Source organism: Carcharhinus amblyrhynchos, chromosome 22 (assembly GCF_965287045.1).
Source record: "Carcharhinus amblyrhynchos chromosome 22, sCarAmb.v2.hapA, whole genome shotgun sequence".
NCBI classification, from domain to species: Eukaryota; Metazoa; Chordata; class Chondrichthyes; order Carcharhiniformes; family Carcharhinidae; genus Carcharhinus; species Carcharhinus amblyrhynchos.
The window spans coordinates 32,784,645-32,809,722 of record NC_137345.1 but is presented as its reverse complement, the minus strand read 5'-3'; the positions used below and the strand labels follow the sequence as shown (position 1 = coordinate 32,809,722).

At 42.6% G+C, this 25,078-nt stretch overlaps 1 protein-coding gene across 2 annotated transcripts in view; it reads right to left on the bottom strand.

The window, feature by feature from the left end:
* Positions 1–25,078, bottom strand: part of LOC145357045 (neuron navigator 1-like) — a 698,546-nt gene that overhangs the window by 55,928 nt on the left and 617,540 nt on the right. For both annotated transcript variants that reach the window (XM_080210100.1, XM_080210101.1), the window contains 4 exons: positions 24,662–24,773; positions 22,841–22,962; positions 7,571–7,749; positions 4,079–4,232 (listed from right to left, as the gene is read on the bottom strand). In XM_080210100.1, the coding sequence (XP_080066226.1) occupies positions 4,079–4,232; positions 7,571–7,749; positions 22,841–22,962; positions 24,662–24,773 (567 nt within the window). The remainder of the gene's footprint in view (positions 1–4,078; positions 4,233–7,570; positions 7,750–22,840; positions 22,963–24,661; positions 24,774–25,078) is intronic.

The following is a 25,078-nucleotide window of genomic DNA, read 5'->3' as shown; positions in this document are numbered from 1 at the left end:
TTTTAATTGCTTATTATTTTTCAGAAATACTCCTAAAAGCAAGAATTAAAACAATGTGTGATTACAATCAGAATCTTAAAATCATAGAATCTACAGTGTAGAAGGAGGCCATTTGACCCATCGAGCCGGCATTGACAACAATCCCACCCAGGTCCTGTCCTATCCCCATAACCCCACATATATTCACCTTCCTAATCCCCATGACGTGGCCAATCAACCGAACCCACACATCTTTGGACTGTGGGAAGAAACCGGAGCACCCAGAAGAAACCCACGCAGACATGGAGAACAAAATTTTGGGCAGCACAATGGTTTGCAGTGCTGCCTCACAGAGCCAGGTACCCGGCCTCAGGTCACTGTCTGTGTGGAGTTTCCATGTTCTCCCCATGTCCATGTGGGTTTCCTGCGGGTGCTCCGGTTTCCTCCCAAAGTCCAAAGATGTGCAGGTTAGGTTGATTGGTCATGCTAAATTGCCCCTAATGTTGGGGAATTAGCAGGGTTAATGTGAAGATTTGCAGGAGTGGGGCCTAGGTGGGATTGTGGTCAGTGCAGACTCGATGGGCCGAGTGGCCTCCTTCTGCACTGTAGAGATTCAATGAATGTGCAGACTCCACAGAGATAGTGACCCAAGGCCAGAATTGACAGGGTCCCTGGTGCTGTGAGGCAGCAGTACTAACCACTGTGCCACCATTATGATCTGGTGGCCATTACAGAGACGTGGCTGCAAGGTGACAGGGACTGGGAACTGAATGTCCGGGGATATCAAGTGTTTAGGAAGGATAGGCAGGAGGGAAAAGGGGGGGGTGGTGTAGCTCTGCTGATTAAGGATAGCATCAGGGTGGTAGCAAGGGATGATATTGGAGCCAAGGAGCAGAAAGCGGAATTGTTGTGGGTAGAGGTTAGGAACAGCAAAGGGAGGAAGACGCTGGTGGGTGTCGTCTATAGGCCCCCGAGTAATGATCTGGAGGTGGGGCGGGCTGTTAACGCGCAAATAAGTGCGGCGTGCAGGAATGGGACGGCCGTAGTTATGGGGGATTTCAATCTACATATAGATTGGTCAACCCATGTTGGACGCGGTGGGCTCGAGGAGGAGTTCTCGGAATGCTGCCGGGATAGTTTCCTCGAACAGTGTGTGTTGGAGCCGACGAGGGAGCGAGCTATCTTGGATCTGGTGTTATGTAATGAGGCGGGTAGAATTAGGGACCTTGTTGTGAGGGATCCTCTTGGGAAGAGTGATCATTGTATGGTGGAGTTTCTGGTGCAGATGGAGGAGGAGAAAGTGGGTTCCCGGACGCGTGTCCTTTGTTTGAACAGAGGGGAGTACGGTAGGATGAGAGAAGAATTGGCGAATGTGGACTGGCGGAGCGCGTTGGAAGGTAGGTCTGCTGAGGAGCAGTAGAGGATCTTTAAGGAGATCTTTCTTGGTGCTCAGCAGAAATTTATTCCGATGGTCAAAAAGGACAGTAGGAGGAGAGGTAATAAGCCGTGGATAACGAAGGAGGTGAAGGAAAGTGTTAAATTTAAAGCGGAGGCGTTTAGAGTAGCAAAGAGTAGTGGGCAAGAAGAGGATTGGGAGAGGTTTAAATGTCAGCAAAGATTGACAAAGAAGATGATAAAGAAGGGTAGGAGAAACTATGAAGCTGGGCTTGCGCTTAATATAAAAAAGGATAGCAGGAGTTTTTATAAATACATAAAAAGGAAGAGGCTGGCTAGGGTGAACGTTGGTCCCTTAGAGGATGAGAAGGGGGACTTAGTGGTAGGGGATGGGGATATGGCTGAGGTCCTGAATAACTTTTTTGTTTCTGTCTTCACGGAGGAGGACGTGAATAATTTGCCGGGTGTTAGAGATGGAAAGGTGGTAGGACTGGAGGGTCTCAATGACATTACTGTTACTAGAGAGGAGGTGCTCGACAGACTGGAGGGACTGATTGTGGACAAGTCACCAGGACCGGATGGAATGCATCCGAGGGTTCTGAAAGAAATGGCGGAGGTGATAGTGGGTGCCTTGGTGGTTATTTTCCAGACGTCGCTGGATTCCGGGGAAGTGCCGGAAGATTAGAAAGCGGCTAATGTTACGCTGTTGTTTAAGAAGGGTGCCAGGCAAAAGGCAGGGAATTATAGGCTGGTTAGTTTAACGTCTGTTGTAGGTAAAATGTTAGAATCCGTCATCAAGGAGGAAATAGCGAGGCATCTTGAGAGGAATTGCTTGATAGAGCAGACGCAGCACGGTTTCATTAAAGGGAAGTCGTGTCTGACAAATTTACTGGAGTTCTATGAGGATGTGTCTAGGGCGGTGGATAGAGGAGAGCCGGTGGATGTGGTCTTTCTAGATTTTCAGAAGGCGTTTGACAAGGTACCTCACAGGAGGTTACTGCAGAAGGTCAGGGGACAGGGAGTTGGGGGTAGGGTGTTATGGTGGATAGAGGATTGGTTGTCAAATAGGAGGCAGAGAGTGGGGGTCAATGGGTGCTATTCGGATTGGCGGATGGTGACTAGTGGAGTGCCTCAGGGGTCAGTGCTGGGGCCTCAGCTATTTACCATTTATATAGATGATCTGGAGGAGGGAACCGAGTGTAGGGTGTCGAAATTTGCTGATGACACCAAGATTGGAGGAAAGGCAAATTGTGCGGAGGGTGTGGAGAGTCTACAGAAGGATCTAGATAGGCTGGGCGAATGGGCCAGGAAATGGCAAATGGAATTTAATGTTGGCAAGTGCAATGTGGTCCACTTTGGTAGGAATAATGGTAGGAAGGATTATCACTTACGTGGCGAAAAACTGCAGCAGGCGACGGTGCAGAGGGACCTTGGGGTCCTTGTGCATGAGTCGCAAAAACTCAGCTTGCAGGTGCAGCAGGTGATCAGGAAGGCAAATGGGATGCTGGCCTTCATAGCGAGGGGGATTGAATATAAAAGTAGGGAGGTCTTGCTGCGGCTGTAGAGGGCACTGGTGAGGCAGCAGCTGGAGTACTGTTTGCAGTTTTGGGCGCCGTACTTACGCAAGGATATTTTGGCCTTGGAGGGAGTGCAGAGGAGGTTTACTAGGCTGATGCCGGAGTTGAGGGGGTTGAGCTATGAGGAGAGGCTGAATAAACTAGGCTTGTACTCGTTAGAGTTTAGAAGAATGAGGGGAGATCTCATTGAGACGTATAAGATGATGAATGGGATGGATAGGATAGAGGTGGAGAGACTCTTCCCGCTCAGAAAGGACAGTAGGACTAGGGGGCACAGCCTCAAGATAAAGGGGGGGCGGTTTAGAACGGAGTTGAGGAGGAACTTCTTCACTCAAAGGGTGGTGAATCTCTGGAATTCTCTGCCCGTTGAAGTGGTGGAGGCTACCTCGCTAAATATTTTTAAGACGCGGGTTGATGGGTTTTTGATAAGAGAGGGGATTAAGGGTTATGGGGAGAGGGCGGGAATGTGGAACTGAGACACGACAGATCAGACATGATCTTATTGAATGGCGGGGCAGGCTCGAAGGGCCAGATGGCCTACTCCTGCTCCTATTTCTTATGATGCTTATAAAATATTAAGTCTGAATACCAGAAAGTCATTTCTTTCAAAGACTTCAAACAATAAAAACAATTGATTTTCAGTGCACAGGCTCCTTTCAAGAAGTTACTTCCAGTGCATATAAAAGGCAATGACATGTCTAAAGGCAAATAAGTTAATGTTAAACCAGTTTGAAAAATTTAAATTAGACTAATGACATTAATGAAGTGAAGCAGGTTCTCGCTAATTAAGGATGGTTAAGATAGTCACAGACGTTGGTATATAAATATCAAATCTTGCCAATAGCAGGTGAGTGCCCAACCACCCATCAAGCAGAGAGACTGTGGCTATCAGATTAACAGTGTCCTTCAGCAAGGCAGATTGCTCATCAAATGCTAGCAGCTTCCACATTTAAAATGACAGGCCTGGCAATACTTCTGAATGCTAACTTTCTCACACAGTTTGCATCTGCTGTATCCCTGTAACTGGAAAAACTAACTGGATAAAGATTAAGATTAAATCAATGGGACAACATTTACTGGCAAGCAAACTGTCAGCAGTTTTATTCCCTTACACACATACAACATACCTGCATATTATGCATGGCTTCTCGTAACTGTTCCAGCTGGTGAGCTGAACTAAGTGCTTCCAGGCGAATATCTGTTAGCTTCCTTTCCTTATCCCATAACTCATTCCGCAGGTTTGATACCTCCTTCAACTCAGGCTCACGGGAGTCATAGACCCTGCATTAAAAACATGTTCTTATTCTTCTCAAGACAAAGAGAGCATTTTCACACCACTCTTGAGTTAGAAGTCAGTTTAATTCGAAAGCCATCATTTATAAAATGCAACACACTGTTGTGATCTGTGGGAATGCAGGAACAAGAATAGCCCCTCGAACCTGTTGTACTATTCAATGTGATCATGACTTGCTGTGGCTTAATTGCAACAACTTGCATTTATATAATACTTCTCAGATAGTAAATGCCCCAAAGTGGTCCATAGGAGCATAATTAAACAAAACTTTGGCATGAGGGAGATTAGGAAAGGTAACTCAAGGCTTGTCAAGGGTATAGCGTTTAAGTGTCTTAAAGGAGGTGAGGCAGACAAGTCTCCTGGTTTACAGCATAAATTGTAGACCATAAGGTGTTAACAACTGAAAATAAGGCTGTTGATGGTGGGGTGATGGACATACAAATATGCAAGAACTGGGGTTTCAGACATCTTGAAAGGTTGTAGGGCTGGAGGAGCTTACAGACATGAGTGGAAAGAGGCCCTGAAGCAATTTGAATACAAGGGTGAGAACGTTAAATCTGAGGACAGGGGCAGCCATTGCTGAGGTTATGGCCAGTGGCAGAATTGAAACCACAGAAGGTGATGGTAGCCTCACTCTTAATTCTCCTCAAAAATCCCACTTTATTTCCAGAGTTATGTGTTACGGATAGCTTAAGCATGCATTTCATACTCTTACACCCTCCCTACAACACAGCCTACTCTTGTGCTTTTCTCCTTCCAGATTTCCAAGAGGTGCAACCTCGCCAGACAGAGCTCGTACAGGAACAGCCAGAAGAGGGTGATGAATAACACTCGTTGGAGTGCAAGTTGCACATTGATTCCGCTGCACTAGAATTCAGATGGGGACTTTGACGGAGCAGCCTGCAGAAGGTGGCATAACTAATTAATGTTACACTGGGAAGCTGCCAGAAAATCTGCCTTTGCTGTCAAGAAGTGTGAAAGATTCTGGTACCTTGGCATAGGACTTTGCACAAAACTTAGAGCTGGGCTAGACTTCCATCTGTTTGGCAGGCAGACAGTGGGAAAGGACATGTGTTTCTGCCTTTTGCGGGTCAAATTTTTATTGCAGGGTTCTCAGTGATTATGCCAGGTAGATTTTGCAGCAGCAAGGGAAGTCTTCACCTATTAAAGATGCTCCAAACAAGTAAAGGCGAAAGAGTACTAAATACAAACAGCAGTCTCCCAAATGCTGGCTGCGTGTTTGGTAGTGGTGATGGGTGGGGAGGTGGGGGATGGAGATGTGCAGGTGGTGAGGGTCCCTTTGTCATTCCTTTTATTCTTCTCTTTTGATTGCTGCCCTCTTTCACTTCTGATGAACTCTTGTGTCTGCCTCAAATTGGCTCTGTTGGAAGGTAATGCTGAACGGGTGAGAGGAAACTCGCATGCAGCATAAACACTGACCAGTTGGGTTGAATGGTCTTCCTATGCCGTAACCTCGATCTACGGTACTCTATATACGGTTATGAAGGATCAGATAAGCAAAGCTGTTGGGATCGGGCAAATTCCATAATTCTTTGACTCAAGATTTACAGAGAAATTGGATGCAGCCTTCACCACCTCAAAAAACTTCCATATGCTGTCAAAGAGCTCTAAAGGTCTCACAAGAGTATCCAAGGTAAACCTGTTGTCAATCCACATCCTACAATCCTGACATAGCTTTGAATTCTTACCTTACTTCACCCATCTATTTTCTCTTTTGTGAGAGTCTGGCTGTCAGGGGAGCTCATTTGAAAAAGGAAACCTGTTATTACTTAAAACCATTCTGTTACTCGCATTACCTGCAACAGCTCTTAGTATTCAAGTGCTCATCATTTCATTGGTACAATACGCCTCATGGATGCAAGTGTACGCTCGAGGGAAGTTTTGGAAAATTTCATACTCTTCTAATATTTTCACAAAGCTTTCTTACAGATTTAAGAAAGGATCCCTCTGGACAGCTGACTCGATGCTTTATGACATTGGGAAGGTGGTGATGGGGTGGTGGAGATGGGGGGTTGGAAGGGGAGATGGTGACATAGGGTAATGTCACTGAACTAGCAATCCAGACGTCAAGCTACAATCCTTTAAAGGCAAATTACAACATAAACTAATGCCTTAGGAACATGGGTTCAAATCATCCTATTCCAGCTGGTGTAATTTGAATTCAATTAATAATCCAGAGGCTCAGTCTGTTGTAAATATGTAATTAAGGCAGAACAGCAAGACATCACTAGAAGGGAAATATGTCATGCCAGCCAGTTTTAGTTCAACTTTTGCTCTTAGCAGAACACACGCTCACAGCTCCGATGTCTTTAATGATTTTCTGTGCAGTCACTACATGGCAATTTCAATATGGTGATTATGCCGTGGTCTGACCTGGACATCGAGTCTTTTCATGCCATGTAGGATGATCTGAGACTGTTTGCCATGTTGTACCTGTACATAATCTTGTAGCAAGGCTGATCACTTGTGTTGTTTAGGAGGAATCACTGCTGCACATTATGTAATGTGTTGTAAAGGCACCAATTGCTCACAAGGAGTTGGGAAAACAAGTTGTGGATTAACTTATTTAGACTAGGTGCCTGGGAAACTGCATACATGGATAGAAAGCAGAGCTGTGATTATGTTCTGCTGGAGGCAAAAATCGAAACTAAAACTGGATTGAGTTACATTTCCTTTCTTGTGACGTCAAGCTGCAATCCTTTAAAGGCAAATTACAACATAAGCTAATGCCTTAGGAACATGGGTTCAAATCCTCCTATTCCAGCTGGTGTAATTTGAATTCAGTTAATAAAATCCTGAATTGAAAATTAATGTCACTAATGAAGCTATCAGCGATTGTTCAAAAAACACATCTGATTCACTAATGTCCTTTAGGGAAGGCCTTGCCAGTGACACCCACATCCCATGAAAGAACTAAAAAAAGAAAAATTAAATCAATGTCAGGTAACCTAAAAAATTATCATATTCTGATCAGCAATTAAACCAAGGTTTTGTCAGCCCTCTTAGGTAGATATAAAAGAACCCTTGGTACTATTAAAACAGGTTATTTAGTGATTGTCACATCATTGTTTGAGGCAGCTTGCTGTATGTAAACCATGATTCCTACATTAAAACAGTGACTACACTTTGAAAGTACTTCATTGGCAGTAAAACACTTGAGCCTTGAGGTCATGAAAGGTGCTTTATAAATGCAAATCTCTCTATTTGATAACAATTCAGCAATTTCACCACACCGATGCCTTTAAATGAACCATTAATAAACTAATAAACAAAACGAGTTGAAAATATTTAGAACTCTATTTACTCTGTGGATGAATGCGATGGTTTAATGGGGACAGATGATGAATCTGCATCTTCACGCTGCACTTTTGGCGAAGATGGCACTGAGGAGTCCGGCGTTGCAATTTCTTCAATGTCGGAATATGAGGATGCCGATTTGGGTGCCTTTTTAAGGGTAAAGGCTTGCTTAAATGAACTTCTTAGCTGAAAAGAGAGTAGATATTCACAGAATGGTATGTTTTTTTTCCCAAAACATGCAAAGACAACGTACAAAACAATTGGCTTCATGCCTGCGTATGCACCTTCCACTTATGGGAAAGAAAAATTATGCAGGTTTGGAAAATGTGCGATCTTCAAGCATGAAGCACATTTCCGTGAAGACCTCAAAGGATATTAACAAAAAAAACTTAAATCATTTATTTTCCTCTTTTCATTTTTTTTTGTGTCAAGAGTCTTCCTTTAGCCAGGAAATATATTGCTCTGGGACATGAAGTCCTCCATAGTGATTTGCTGCACGCTATGCAGCTGTTTGGGTAGTGTGAGATTATTTAATTTTAAATGTCCTCTGAACCTCAATAAGGAACTCCACCCAGATATTTGAATGAAGTTTGGCAAAGCTTACTTAAAGGAGATGGCAGAACACAAACAGATGAATCTCACATTTTAATTCTAAACATGTGAAGACTCGTCCAACGATCCTTGACCCCCACAATTTCAACTGAGTGTAAATACACCATTTTGCTCATCTACAAGCCGTACATGCTTACTCCTCAACCTGCAAGCCAAAGTAAAAACAATCGACAAAATCCACTGACATTTTCCAGTGCTGCAGTAAGTGAACGGCCGAACACTAAACTTTCCATTCTCACTCTGAATTGGTTCTATCATGGGCAAGACCCAAGAATCCTGCCCATAGTCAGAGGTTTAACTGACCCAATGTTTCAAACTGGAATTTAGGTCTGCCTATTTGATTCGAATAAAGGAAATTTTTCCAGAACATTATGCCACTGCATCACAAATAATGGAAATGTCATTTATCATACATCGGAGAGTTAAATAAATCTCAGGCACATGTTGCAGAGTATTTCCTGTCAGAGGTAAAAATGTCAACAACGTCAATAATGTGCAACTTTACAAAGGAATACAAACTGCGGTTACACTTGATGATTTTAGGGCTGCCATGACATGGATTCTTTGAACTTAATCATAGATCCCCACAAAAAAGGTATCTTCCCATAATATGTGGAGATGAAATACAGTGTATCACATTCACAAATATACAGGCCAAATTGAAATGTTTGTTTTGCAAATGACATCAAAAATAAAATTTGTTCGATATCAGCCAGCATCCTAACCAACAATGGGATGCACTTTTTTGCTAAAACACGTTAAGTTCAGTTTATTTTTCAGTGTCACAAGTAGGTGTACATTAACACTGCAATGAAGTTACTGTGAAGATTCACTAGTTGCCACACTCTGGCGTCTGCTTGGGTTCCAGTGTAACATCCAAGTTAAATTCCATTCACAAAGTTTTAAAGCCACAACTGTGGTGAGCAAGAAAGGCCAATTGTTGAAACCAAGGCTAGGAGCTCACCAAGACTTTCCTGGGGGACCCAACACCTCAACTTATTGTGTTGGGATGACTCCATTCACTCTGAGAGCAGTGGGTTGCAATTGCGCAGGGTTTTGACCCAGGAGGTGCTGGTTGGCTTAACAAACAGCTCTGATAGTCAAGTGGCAGAGGGAAAGAATTCAGAGATGCTTCCTGTCCAGGAAGAAAACAAAAGAAGGGCTTACGATATGGGAATGGATTTTATGTGCTCCATGGTTTCATGGGTGGGGAGGGGGGTGGGGGGACTACAAATGAAGTAAGGCAAATGCAATCCCACCACCTTCCTGTGAATCCCCAAGCTCACCCTGCTAAACACAGGAGGGGCGGGCACCGAAATTGGCAGCCTGCCCACCATATTTAAGTGAATAGTTGAGGGTCAAGTCAGCTTGTTATCAGGTGCTGCCTGAACTGGTGACACACAAGCTCCTGATGGTGGGACCTCTGCCCTAATGTGGAAGTCAAACTGGGGTGGAGTGTGGGGAACAGGCCATCAGGGAGTCCATATCATTCAGCCCATAGTCAGTGAGTCAATTCAGAAAAAGACTAAGGAAGGTGTAAGGAGACAGATTTCCATTGAGAAGATAACTGGACAGATTCAAAAGTATGGAAAAACCAGAACAAGTTAGTTGCAGATAAGGCAGTGCAGCATGCTTTATTGTTTTGTGTGTTGTGGGAAGTGTCATTAAATAAGTTAAATAACTGCAATTACTACTCCACAGTCAATTGGAATCTATGAAATGAACTAGCCCCTTCATTTTCTGTTGGCTTCATTTGCCAAGAGTGTTCATCAGTTCCATTCCTCAGAGGACTGGGGTAAAGCACATGCTTTACATGATATCCAGCTTCAAATGTAACATGGTATGTTTACAGTTACGGTCCCAAATCTTGGCACTGAAATACTAAATATTCTTACTCAGGGTTGCAACAGATGCAGAATTTGTCCATGAGAGACCATAGATTCTGATCCTGAAGGAAGACTCAGAGCAGACCTAGAAATTCATTAACAGTGCCAGTGTATCTATTTAGGAGAAACATTCAAATGATTTACAACTATACAGCAGGGTTTATTCATTCTACACAACAGCCCGAGAGAATTTTTTGGGCAGACAAGCTATATTAAAAATAACTAAATACATTAGCTTTATTAAGGTTTGCTGCAAAACTGAGATAATCTTGGTTTGCTGGTTGCTTAAGTAAAACTTCATAAAATGTATCAAGTTTTCCATTTTACTAATGAACAGTTTAATATATAAATTTCAAGCTTCATTATTCAATTTGTTAAAACATCTCAATATTAGAAAATTTTATGCTCTTGTATTCATTCAAGCAACTCAAGTTTATTGGCACATGTGTATAATTCAGTTCAAATACTCAAGGGATGAAACTCAATGCGAGTGCCTGGATTTATCACCATTGAGCCTAGTGGACTTCTCTGGGAGGTTGGGGGGTTGGGGGGGGTGTGGGGGGGTGGACGCGGGGAAGGGGTGCAATTGTCTAGTCGTGTTATTGCTGGACTATTAACCCAGAAACTCATCTGATGTTCTGGGGACCCAGATTTGAATCCCGTCACGACAGATGGTGGACTTTTAATTCAATAAAAAAACCTGAAAGTAAAAATCTACCGATGACCATTGTTGATTGTCATAAAAACCCATCTGGTTCACTAATGTCCTTTAGGGAATGAAATCTGCTGTCCTTACCCAGTCTGGCTGTGGGTCTGGCATCACATAGGCCAATGTGCTTGACTCTCAACTGCTCGAGGGCAACTCGGGATGGGCAATAAATGCTGGCCCAGCCAGTGTGCCCATGTCCCATGTATGAATTAAAAAAGATATCTTCATTTGAATAGCAATCATGGGTGCCCACAACACTAGAGGCACACCACTGATTAGAAGGGTTTATAGAGGAAGCTTTGAAGGTGGGCACGGGTGGAATTGTGTAATGCTGAGCAGCATGCACACCATAATCCTGACCAATAAATTACTGCGGATGTATGAATCTGAAACAAAAACAGAAAATGCTCAGCAGGCCTGACAGCAGCTGGGGAGAGAGAATAGAACCAATGTTTCAAGTTTAGATGTTCTGAGTCATCCAGACTAGAAACATCAGCTCTGTTCTTTGTCCACAGATGCTATCAGATCCGCTGAGATTTTACCACATTTTCTGTAATCCTGACTGACCCAGTCATCTTCATGGAGGCAGGATCAGGTGTGGGACATATAACTGTCTGGCTCCTTCCTCTACTGAATGGGGTTTTCATGTCAGCAGGCCAGCTACAGAAAATGGTCAAAACAGTTGATGTTGCGTGTTTCTAGGAAGTGAGAGGGGGGATTGGACGACAGTTCATCATTAAAGAGACCATCCCACCCTACACGGTCATGCCCCCTCCAGACATAGCTGCAGCCATTTGCTATCCTGTGGAGGGTTATCCGTCCATGATCATAGCTTGGCAGCATTTAAAAAAATAGCTGCTCTTCAGAGGGTGCCTGCATGTTAATGCTCTCTTTCTGTACACAGATTGGTAGTTTCTACTTTCTGCTTGAATTTGTAATGAGCTTAATTATTCAAAAAATGTGGAATGGTTGGTGGACTTCCCTATGGCTTTCTAACTCTGAGACCCACCTGCTGTCCTAAATGGGATGGCAAGCCTGCTTCCTGGCCATTAATTGGACTAGCTCTTCAAAACTAGTGGGATTGGCACCCAGACATTTTCCATGCATCAGGGTCCTGAAACATTACTAAGAGTCCTTCCATTAGCCCTATATTCTGTACTCCTGATATTCTTACCCAAGTGAATCACCTCACACTTTTCCGTATTAAACTCCATCTGCCACCTCTCGGCCCAGCTCTGCAGCCTATCTATGTCCCTCTGCGAACTGTAACATCCATCCTCACTGTCTACAACTCCTCCAACTTTGGTGTTGTCAGCAAATTTACTAGATTTTCCCTCTGCTGCCCATTCACTGGGAGAGGCCACAAAATGTGACAGAATGTGCCCACCCATAGGAATGCCAAGCTACCACCCCTTATCCTGCCAGCTCCTCTGAAACGTGCCCCAGGACAGGAGGGATTTTTAAAAATTCACCTCCGCTACCTGGCAAGACTTATACAGCGTTCTTTACATACTGGCACCTCTTCTCACATCAGTGTAATGTAATTGCCTGTAGTAGAAGTTACACATCGACTCTCAGCACCATGACGGCATTCGACTCAACTACAACAGTGTTACGGTATGACCCAACATTTCAAGCATGAGAACAACACGTCAGACATAATTTCACCACTCAATACATTAATCACTTGAATTTGTAATGAGCTTAATTATTACAAAAACGTAAAAATTAGTGACTCCTCAAATTAATGTTACTCACTCCATGTGACTTAATTCATTTAATTAATTTGCCAATTGTAATTCATTATTAATTGCCACATGTATACAAATCCAAATTTGCAACACATTTAATAAATATTTAATTTATCAAACTTAATTAACACATTCCCCAACTCACAAATTACAAGCAAATGGACCAGTCTGATTAGTTCAGTTTTTTCTATCCTCATCACGTACAGAACTCCTGTTTGAATACGCCTACTTGCTTCCTATAGTCTTTCACCTTCAAACAGACTGATGTTTAAATTGTAGAACATAGGACATTACAGCGCAGTACAGGCCCTTCAGCCCTCGATATTGCGCTGACCAGTGGAACCAATCTAATGACCCTCTAACCTAAACTATTCCAATGTTATCCATATGCCTATCCACTGACCATTTGAACGCCCTTAAAGTTGGCGAGTCCACGACTGCTGCAGGCAGGGCATTCCACGACCTTACTACCCTCTGAGTAAAGAACCTACCTCTGACATCCATCCTATAATTACCACCCCTTAATTTAAAGCTATGTCCCCTCGTGTTAGCCATCACCATCCGAGGTAAAAGGCTCTCACTGTCCACCCTATCCAATCCTTTGATCATCTTGTATGCCTCAATCACGTCACCTCGTAACCTTCTTCTCTCCAATGAAAATAACCTCAAGTCCCTCAGCCTTTCCTCATAAGACCTTCCCACCATACCAGGCAACATCCTGGTAAACCTCCTCTGCACCCTTTCCAATGCCTCCACATCTTTCTTATAATGCGGCGACCAGAACTGTACGCAATACTCCAAGTGCGGCCGCACCAGAGTTTTGTACAGTTGTAACATGACCTCACGGCTCCGGAATTCAATCCCTCTACCAATAAAAGCTATCACACCGTACGCCTTCTTAACAACTTTATCAACCTGGGTGCCAACTTTCAGGGAGCTATGCACATGTACCCCGAGATCTCTCTGCTTGTCAACACTACTAAGAGTCCTTCCATTAGCCCTATATTCTGTACTCCTGTTATTCTTACCAAAGTGAATCACCTCACACTTTTCCGTATTAAACTCCATCTGCCACCTCTCGGACCAGCTCTGCAGCTTATCTGTGTCCCTCTGCAAGCTGTAACATCCATCGTCACTGTCTACAACTCCTCCAACTTTGGTGTCATCAGCAAATTTACTAATCCATCCTTCCACACCCTCATCTAGGTCATTTATAAAAATGACAAACAGCAGTGGCCCCAAAACAGATCCTTGAGGTACACCACTTGTAACTGTATTCAATCACTAATCACTGGTGTGTTCCATAGTCCTTCAAGATGTGTAAAAATGGCCAGCATCAGGGGTGAACCCACTCCGGCATTGTCGGGAAGCCCCAAACTGATATTTTATACTTGCTAGGCTGTCAATTGGCTCAGGACTCCATGGGCAAGGATGCCAGAACAGGAGACACCCACACAGCACTCAGCTACTTATGCCATGTGGTGTGTACACATGCAGCTTCTGGTAAATTACCAGTTGTGGCAAGAGGAGGTCCTTAAGCACACTTAACTCAACCACTGAAGGTTATCAATTGGCCCAAGGACTTGCAGGCCACTTGACACCTACCCTGCCACTGGTAAAATTCCAGAGGTGGGTAGGCAGCACACACAGTGCCCCTCCCAGCTATCAGCTCAGGGGTCAGGAGATGGGGAAAATGCAAAATTCAAGCTTTTCCTGCTCACTATCCTAAAGCGTATTTATTTTGATATTTATGATCCGTTAACCAGATGAAAGAGTTTTAATTTCCCATTGATTATTCCCTTGTAATCTTAAACGTCTCTATCAAACTGTCTAATTTGGTAAGCTTATCCTATTGCCGTTATTTTGTAACCAACAACAAACTGCATGAGGTAATTGGAGACAAGGAGACAGTGCCCTTGATGTTCCTAGCTTAAATCTAAGGGGCGATCTTGTGTCCACTTGGCCAAGTTGCCTTGAGCTGTTTTTATGGCTGTTAATTGGCTCTGGGCAAGAATTCCATCTCTATCCGAGGGGAAGTCCTGCATCTGGGAGTCAATCAGGTGGCTGACAGCTCCCAGCAGTGTCAGGCCCCAATGAGAGATGGTGGAGGGGTAAAGATGGGAGAATCTCACCTGACGAGGGAGAAGCGGTCCAAAACCGAGTGGCATTTGCTACCAAATAAACCTGTTGGGCTTTAACCAGGTATTGTCAGATCTCTACTGTGCACAGGGTACTTGAATAGGCAGGATCCCCACTCAATCATGCCCATCAGCCTGGAATAATAAATACTCTAGTCATGGCCGAACCAGATTTTTAAAATGTTTCCCCCAAACTTCCCTGCTTTGTACTCAATCTCTTTAATTATAAAGCACATACTTCCTTATGATTTGCTAACAACTCTCTCAATATTCTCTGCCACCTTCATGGATCTATGCACAATGGTACATCTCTCCCTGCAAACCCTATACAACTTTTCCGTTCAGTTGAAATTGCCTATCCATTGCCTATCCATTGTGCGAAAATTCACTACTTCACACTTTGCTGTCCCTGTAGTACATTGACAATGCTGGTAGGGAGGGAGTACCAGGAGACCCAGCGAAAGTCAAGGAGCGGTGATTTATTTTCAAGTCAGGATGCTGAGTGTCTTGGGGGGGATCTTTGAGATGGTGGTTGTCCGATGTATCTGTTGTTCTCTGCCTTCTAGACAGTAGTGGCCATGGATTTGCAAGGCCTGGTGGTCTCAGGAGCCTTGGTGAACTTCTGCAGTGCATCTTGCAGATGGATACACACTATTGTCACTAGTTATGGGTGTTAGAGTGGGTGAATGAATGCTTGTGGAAAGGGTGCCATTTGAATGGACTGCTTTCTCCTGGATGGTGCGGAGATTAAATGTGTAAATTAAGTGGGTCAGGAGACCAACTCCAAACTGACCACTTTCAGCTTTTAATAAAGTGGGACAAAGGGCAGACATTCAATTACTCCCAGGGGACAGATTTGCCTTTTGAATATGTTAATGATGTTAGTGAAGCCTTGAATTCAACTTGTTTGCAGATTTAACTGTGGCCTGTGATTGGGTTCCCAGGCTTGGAAAACTTGGGAGCCACAAGTGAGGATAGCCATGGGGAGAGGTCAAACTGTCTACATAGCACTCCTTGAAGGCTGAGAAGGGGAGGATTGCTTCTCGTCACCTGACCCCAAGCTCTCTGTCCCTTCATCAAACCAACCTTAGCACCATGCTCATATTGCAAACTTGTTCTTGCCATATATTCTATTTATTTAATCTTAACTTTTACAATGGCTGCAAATATATACTTAGCTCGAATGCAGAACCCTTTAGAGTTTCTAGGAAACTCAGTGTTCAGTTCCCAATGAGGATTTGAAACAAAAATAATCCAGTTTTAATATAACTTTTAAAGTTTTCATAATCAAATATTCATGACAGCCCTATTTGTGAAATTACTTTTAACAGTAAAGAGAGTGCAACAAATAGTTCATTACTGAAATATCCAATTTACTCTGTTCACAGTGATAGAAATGGATGCATATTGCTCATAAAGATTGGATATGCCCACCCTTAAAGCACTTGTTACAGAGCACAATCACAGTCATTCTTTAAATTTAAAAATTTAGTAATGTGGAATTGAATTAATAACCTTGTCCTCTCAATTTCAAAGACAGCAGAATAAATATTAGCAAAATAAAAGCTACAAAGCACAATTTGTAATTAAAAAAAACTACAGTACACATAGACCAATAGTTAATAAATCAAGAGGACAGGTATCACTACTGAACTGTGAAAGTAAGTAACAGTGCTTTAAGAGTCTCGATGGGTCTGATGGATTCAGATGTCAGTGGATGGCACTCATCCAGACAGGATGGATTATGTGATTTCCTCGCATGGTTGACATATTGAGAGCACTTACCTCATAAACCTGAAAAAAAGTTTGTGTCAGCATGGGAGGAAAAAACAAAGCAATACTCGTTACGTTTTCATGTATTGTAGTAATCCAGATGAATTTAGATTTTTTTTGGATTATGAAATTAAACTATGTGCTGAATGTAACTCTAATTGTAAAATGTTTGCTCATTAATATTTCATCTAAGTACCTGAACAATTACAAATCATATTTCTTTTAAAACTTTGCAGCGGAACACTTTGCTAACTTGGTTGGTTACTAATGGCTGCTTTGCAAGCACAATTAGATTTCAAGCTGATTTGATATTTAAGCCTTGTTTCCAAATTGCAACTGTGATCGGTAGGCATTTCCTAAGAATCAGCAGCATAACAGTCGATCGGCGGGCACAGTGGTTAGCATTGCTGCCTCACAGTGCCAGAGATACGTGTTCGATTCCCAGCTTGGGTCACTGTCTGTGTGGAGTTTGCACGTTCTCCCTGTGTCTGCAAGGGTTTCCTCTGGGTGCTCCGCTTTCCTCCCAGTCCAAAGATGTGCAGGTTAGGTGGATTGGCCATGCTAAATTGCCCCTTCGTGTCAGGGGAATTAGCCAGGGTAAATGCATGGGGCGACAGGGATAGGGCCTGGTGGGACCGTGGTTGGTGCAGACTCGACGAGTTGAATGGCCTCCATCTGCACTGTAGGTTTCTATGATTCTAATTCTAATTTGTGTTCAGTTCAGATCATTGCAGAATTTACCTCCCAAATTATTTGATTTGATTTATTATTGTCACATGCATCAGCATATAGTGAAAAGTATTGTTTCTTGCGCATTATACAGATAAAGCATACCGTTCATAGAGAAGGAAACAAGAGAATGCAGAATGTAATGTTACAGTCATAGCTAGGGTGTAGAGAAAGATCAACTTAAGGCAAGGTAGGTCCATTCAAAAATCTGATGGCAGCAGGGAAGAAGCTGTTCTTGAGTCAGTTAGTATGTGATCTCAGACTTTTGTATCTTTTTCCCGATGGAAGAAGGTGGAAAAGAGAATGTCCAGAGTGCATTGGATCCTTAAATATGGTGGCTGCTTTGCCGAGGCAACAGGAAGCGTAGACAGAGTCAGTGGATAAGAGGCTGATTTGCGTGATGGATTGGGCTACATTCACGACCTTTTATAGTTTCCTGCAGTCTTGGTCAGAGCAGGAGCCATATCAAGCTGTGATACAACCAGAAAGAATGCATCTGTAAAAGTTGGTGAGAATCGTAACTGACATGCCAAATTTCCTTAGTCTTCTGAGAAAGTTGAGGCATTGGTGGGCTTTCTTAACTATAGTGTCAGCATGGGGGACCAGGACAGGTTGTTGGTGATCTGGACACCTAAAAACTTGAAGCTCTCGACCGTTTCTACCTCGTTGATGTAGACAGGGGCACATTCTCCTCTACGTTTCCTGAAATCGATGACAATCTCCTTCATTTTGTTGACATTGAGGGACAGATTATTGTTGCTGCACCAGTTCACCAGATTCTCTATCTCATTACTGAACTCTGTTTCATCATTGTTTTGAGATCTGTACCACTACAGTGGTATCGTCAGCAAACTCGAAGATCAAATTGGAGGGGAATTTGGCCACACAGTCAGAGGTGTACAAGGAATATAGTAGGGGGCTGAGAACACAGCCTGTGGGGCACCGTTGTTGAGAATGATTGTAGAGAACATGTTGCTGATCCTTATTGATCGTGGTCTGTGAGTTAGGAAGTTCAGGATCTAGTTGCAGAAGGTGGGGCCAAGGCCCAGGCCACAGAGTTTGCAGATGAGTTTCATGGGAAGAATGGTGTTGAAGGCTGAGCTGTAGTCAATAAGTAGGAGTCTGACATAGGTGCTTTTGTTATCTAGATGTTCCAGGGTTGAGTGCAGGGTCAGGGAGATGGTGTCTGCAATGGACCTGTTGCGGCAGTAAGCAAACTGTAGTGGATCTAGGTAGTCCAGGAGACTGGAATTGATTCGTGATATGACTGGCCTTCAAAGCACTTCATAATGATGGATGTCAGAGCCGTAAGATGCTAGTCATTGAGGCACACTGCTTGGTTTCTCTTAGGCACCAGGATGATGGTCATCTTCTTAAAGCAGATAGGGATCTCAGATTTTTGTAAAGAGAGGTTGAAGATGTCTGCAAATATTCCTGCCATGTTATCCAGGATCTGAGCGCTCATCCGGGCCTGTCGCTTTCCTTGGATTGACCTTTCAGAAAGCTGCTCTGACATCTGCATTGGTGACCCCAGATACAGTTTCATCCAGGGCTTCCAGGGTGGAGGGCATGCTCTCGCAGATCTCTTGCTCAAAATTAAGAAATTCTAAAACTCACATACATTTTTGCAACAGGTGCTAATGTCAATATTGGAATGCAAATGCTGGGACCTGTACAGCCTATTTAGAATTACAGAATCTCTACAGTGCAGAAAGACGACCATTCAGCCCATCGAGCCTGCACTGACAACAATCACACACAGGCCCTATTCCCATAACCCCATGCATTTATCCTGTTAATCCCCCGACACTAAGGGGCAATTCATCATGGCCAACCGACCTAACCTGTACAGTTTTAGACTGTGGGAGGAAACCGGAGCACACAGGGAGAATGGGCAAGCTCCGCACAGACAGTCACCTGAGGCTAGAATCGAACCCGGGTCCTGGGCATTGTGAGGCAACAGTGCCAACTACTGAGCCATGTGTTGCCCTACAAGTGAATGCTCTAACTGTTTACTTCTTTTGTTCTTTCAAAAGCTTAAGTTTCTGGACCTGTGCTGTATCGATACTGGAATTTTGTTATATCAGAAACTCAAACAGATCAGCACCAGGAAACCCATGGTGGGGGTGCACCATCGGCAAAATCAGAAGATCCCGCCAGTGTAAACAGCCAGAAAATTCCGGCCAGAAATGCTTGATGATGTAGCGTTATATGGTGGAAATAGAGAAACAGCCCAAATTTTGCTTTTAAACAATAAAATGAAATAAGGCAGGCATAACATAAATATATTTTGGAGTTATATTAGAATCATGCATTTCACAAGTATTAAACATGCTTTTTAAGCTCATGGTATGTAAGCTGAGATCTTGAGGGGAGTAAGATGCTAGGGAGCACTGGGAGAATTTTTAAAGTTTCGGCAAGTTAAAAGTAAACATTTGTCTGCATGTATTTGTTATTATTAATACATGTATAGATGACAGTAAAATTAATATTTAAAGAAATGATTTCAAATAAATTTCTTACATCAGCATTGCATAGCAACTAAGACCACTGTTTAATCAGACCCATCTCTTTTTTAAAATGAGTAAATTAAGGAGTTTTATCCACATATTTTCATTAAAATAAAACCAGTTTGTTCCAAGCTGGAGCGTTCTTTCTTCTCATAGGCAGCGCTCAACAATGTAACAGTAAATGAATAATACCGTCTTCATTAGTATCCCACATATGGGTCAGACTTTAATCTTCTCCCCTGTGGTGAGTTTGTGTAGAGGTGCCTGTGTTGGACTGGGGTAAACACAGCAAGAAGTCTCACAACACCAGGTTAAAGTCCAACAGGTTTTTTTGGTAGTAAAAGCCACTAGCTTTTGGAGCGCTGCTCCTTCGTCAGGTGAGTTAATTCTCTCTCCAGTCACATTGTCTGTACCTTTAAGACCTGATTATGTGTAAAGACTCACATTTCAACCATTATTTTGTAAATTGACTTTGTGTATTTATATGCCCTGTTTGTGAACTGAAATCCCACTCACCTGATGAAGGAGCAGCGCTCCGAAAGCTGGTGGCTTTTGCTACCAAATAAACCTGTTGGACTTTAACCTGATGTTGTGAGACTTCTTAATGAGTTTGGTGGCAGGGGATTGGTGGTCCCTAGTTCAAAGGCAGTCAGCTTTGGTCGAGGGGTCCTGGTATTGGGGAGGTGGGGCCCCCTGAAAACCATCCCCTGCCCATGCTGCCTGTCCCCATTCCTCAGCAACCCTCTTCAATCACTCACCAGTGGTTTGGAACTGGGATCCAGTGATAATCCTAGGGCTCGGGTAGATGTCATACCAGCAGCAACCACTGCCTCTCTGGTGGCGCTGCTGTTCAATCAAGTCGATTGCCTCTGATTGGCTCTGGGCAAGTTGGTGTTGATCCCAGGGAAGGCACTGCTGTCCAGGTCAGTGCCCCAATGACCCTTACTCAATGGGCTTTCCGTAAAAGAGGGAATGTGGGGCACCTGTTGGTTCTCCAGCTGACAAGTGAGACCTCTGTTAAATGCAGCCCATAGTAACTTGAGGAGGGATCAATACTCAGAAAAATTAGCTGACCATATCCCTCATTTTATGTTTTTGTTTCACATATCTATTACCTGGGGAACTTTGCTTTTTGGTGATCCTGATGTTCTTTTTGCTTTCCTATTACCCTTATGTGATGTTCCTACAGTTTAAATAAATATTTTTAGCCTAACCACAACATCTTTAGCTTGGTGCTGTGATAAATTTTAACAAGAGGTCACAGATACAGGTTGAGAAGCAGTAGACTTAAAACTGAGAAGAGGAGGAACCACTTCTCGCAGAGGGTGGTGAATTTGTGGAACTCGCTGCCCCATAGCGTGTTGGAGTCTGATTCGTTGACTGGTTTCAAGAAGGAAATAGAAATATTTCTGATTTATAAAAAGGGTTAAAGGGATTTGGGAAATAGGTGGGGAGGTGAGTTTGAGACCAGGAAGAGATCAGTCATGATGTGATTGAAATGGTGGAGCAGGCTTGAAGGGCTGAATTTGCCTACTTCTGCTCCTAAATCCTATGTTTGTTTAATAATCTATTAAAGCTAGATATAGAATGCTGTTTAACTTATTAATTATATGTTGCAATATCACACAAAATGTTCATTCAAAAGTCAAACTTTAAAAGCATTAACTTCTTTGTGCTTTGTTTTCTTATTTAAGACAATGAAAGCAATTGAGGTACTTTAGGCCTTTTGGCTAAGATCAAGTGTAGTATTGACATGCTGCACTTGGTTGAAGTCATTAGGTGACACTTCAGCTTCATTTGAGGCAATTTTTTTAAAGCGGCATCTCGGCCTTTTGGCTAAGATGCAAATGAGATCAAGCCTTGGAGGAGGAGCTACACCTACTCCAATCAGCTTGGATCATGTAGATCGAGCCCAAGGCAGGTGGTGAGAGCCCTGTCTTGTCAGCTTGGATTGGGAATGTCCCAACTTGTTAGGACTCTGAATTGGCTTTAATTTGACTTGATTGGACTGGTATAGAGTAAACAAAAAAAACTTTACAAAAGCATGATGGCATCAAGATTCAATTTTAATTGATTGCAGCAAGACCAGTTTTCATGCCAAAACTGTGGGCAATAAACTTAGAAAATGTGAATTATGTCAGCTATTGTGAGTGGAAATAATTGCTTCTTCACCTCAATGTTACCCCTCTGCCCCACACATAATGTACATTTGTGTAGAGTTATCTTCAGCTTTTATCTCTGAGACAGGTTACTGTCTAAAATAGTGGTTTAGTAAATTTAAATTTCTTGCTATTGTCAGGCTTATGGAATCATTTTTCATGGACACTTTCCCCCATTACTTATCGTCAATGCATTTCACTGCAAAACATTCTCACTCAAACAAAATTAATATTCACTTTTAAATCAAAGTAAACAGAGAAATCAATGGTGATGGTTGTAAGCCTTAAAGGGGGTCAGAAGAAGAAAATTAAGTTAAGAAAGGTAAAAGATCTTAAATCAGTGAGCAATGAGGATGTTCACTAGACAAAAGAGAGTAAAATTTAAGGCCAATAATGACCAGGCAAACATTCCAAAGGAAACAGGGACAGTGGAGTGCAAATAACATGATGTTAAATTTTCATACCCAAGTGTTTGAAATGTTTAATTTCATGGTTTGGTCTTAAAGTAACATTGCCGTAGTCCCAGATGACCACAGGCTGTTACTGGTAATGATTTAATCTGAGGATCACCACCCCTCAGGGGAAGGGCAAAGTTGAGAAGGCCAGAAGGCTTCATGAATAGCCTCAGCTGGTATGGAAATTGGACCTGTGCTGTTGGCAGGTTGGCTGCTGCATCATGAGCCAGTTGTCCAGCCAACTAAGCTGAATCGACCACCGTCCGTCCCCACAACTTTGGTCTTGAAACCACATCACTAAAGGCACTTTCATAATTTAATTAGGTTTATTATTGTACTATTTTTAGCGTCACAGTCTAAAACATGAAAGCTACTACAAGAGTTCAAATAAAGTTCAAATAAAGGGAGTATGGGTCAGAGGATTAACGATGCAGCACTAGGATGTATTTGGTGGTGTCACAACTGCAGAGGGTAAACTTCCCACCCATGTGCCATCAGAAGACCATTGTCAGATACCTCACCTTTGACTGACATGCAAGAGAAAGCCTAACTTACCCAGCTTTTCTTTTTCTTCTTTTTTGCATCGGCATCTTTGCCACTCCCGATGCTGGAATGGCTTGTTATGCTATTGAGACTGGAGATGCTGTCTGATGAATTCTGCCTCTTTATACGTAATTCTGTTAAATAAGATAACACAATGGAAATACATTGCAGCTACCAGGTGATACAGCAGATTTTTCAGGAGAAAATTCTGACATTTCTCATCTTTGCTTCATTTCATGTTTAGTGTTTTACTTAAAAAAAACTAAGGAAATTTAAGTTTTAAGTTTAAATTTATTTTATTAGTGTCACAAGCAGGCTTACATTAATACTGCAATGAAGTTATTGTGAAAATCCCTTAGTCACCACACTCCAGAGCCTGTTAGGGTACAGCGAGGGACAATTTAGCATGGCCAATACACCTAACCAGCACGTCTTTGGACTATGGAAGGAAACCAGAGCATCCGGAGGAAACCCATGCAGACTCAGGGAGAACGTGCAGACTCTGCACAGATAGTGACCCAAGCTGGGAATCAAACAACAGCACTGGTCTGTGAGGTAGCAGTGCTAATCACTGTGCCACCATGCCACCCCCACTTGCCTTATTAAATCAAAATCACAATTAAGATTTTCTATAAGGTCAACATGCTAACATTAACTGTTTGAGTTATTCAGATTCCAATGCTGCTGAATTACCCAAGTTAAGAAACCAATTCACACTCAGCAAAAATATACTAGATTGCAATGTAAGTTGATGTTTGTATGTTTCTCAATACCAAGATGAATAATTTGTGAACAACCTTTTCTGTAGTTATTATGAGTGGTGACATGTTTGAGTGGAATGGCAAGATTTCCTTTCTCTGTGATTTCTAACAAAATTACAACCACACAGAGGGAATGGAAGAAATAGCAAGCACCAGAAAGCATCTGATAGACCTTGATATTAACAATTCCACAATGGACAATAGACAGCTGGTGGAAGTTAGAAACTTAAATAGGCAGTGCAGGCCCAGCACCCAGGCCTGAGAGAATTTTACCTCTCAGAAAGGAATCCAACGTTGGGCACAAGTTCGGATCTCAAATATGCAGGGAAGGGTAGTGGGTCATTCACCCCAATTTGACCAATAGCTCAAATAAGTCACTGCTGGGTTTATTGTCCAATGCTGGACAATTACCTGTCCACTAAAATCATATAATCCCTACAGTGCAGAAGGAGGCCATTCAGCCTGCACTGACTCTCTGACAGAGAATCCAGGCCCATGCCCTCCCCTGCACCCCCCCCACCAATCCCCATAACCCCGTAAACTTACCCTGTTAATCAATCTATTTTATGGTTTGTCAAACACAGGCCTTCTTCAGGAAATCAGTGTTGGTTACTTTTACTTCTGTTTCTTCCTGAATATATTTTTCAATTTGATGTTTAGTTAAACATTACAAAATATTCACTACAGTATATATTAAGCTGGATAGTAATTATTTGTTTAACGCTCTGATGAAGGGTCAACTAGACACAAAACGTTGATTCTATTCTCTCTCCACAGATGCTGTCAGTCCGACTGAGTTTCTCCAGCATTTTCTGTTTTTGTTTCAGATTCCAGCATCTGCAGTATTTTGCCTTTATCTTAGTGGGCAATAGTTATGCTATTTTGCTCAGTCACAGTAAATGTCAGTCTGACAAAGCAGCCTACAATGAATATAACTTACATCAGCAGAGAGAGAACGAAAACGAGAGAGAGGAGAATGGAAAGCAAGGAAACATGGAAGTTAAACACTTTGCCAGTCGGTAGCTGAAGAGAAGCCATTGCCCAATTCTTATATTAACAGAACACAAATTACCTTTGGGTGTTAAATCAGGATTGTTCAATGCCCCATGTATAACAGCCTGCGCTTCTGCATTCTTTTTATGCAACATGTCAATTGTTTCTTTAAGATCAAATAACTCAGAATCCTGTTTGAAGTTAAACAAAAAAAAAGGGAGGACTTTAGCAAAATATTGAAATCTTCAACAATATACCTCTCAGTATTGAACCTGAACATAGTACCAGAAAATAAAAGCAATCTTAATCAACAATTAGTGCATGCAATAGTGAAAGGCTGCTATACTGTCTGCAGTTATAATATTCAACAGAATCAAATCTGCATAGTGCATTAATGTAAAGAACCCCTTTACGCCACACAGTTTGGAAATGATCTAATTTCATAATTAGCTGAAATTTTAATATGTTTTTGCATTAATGATTTGCCTGCAGTGAG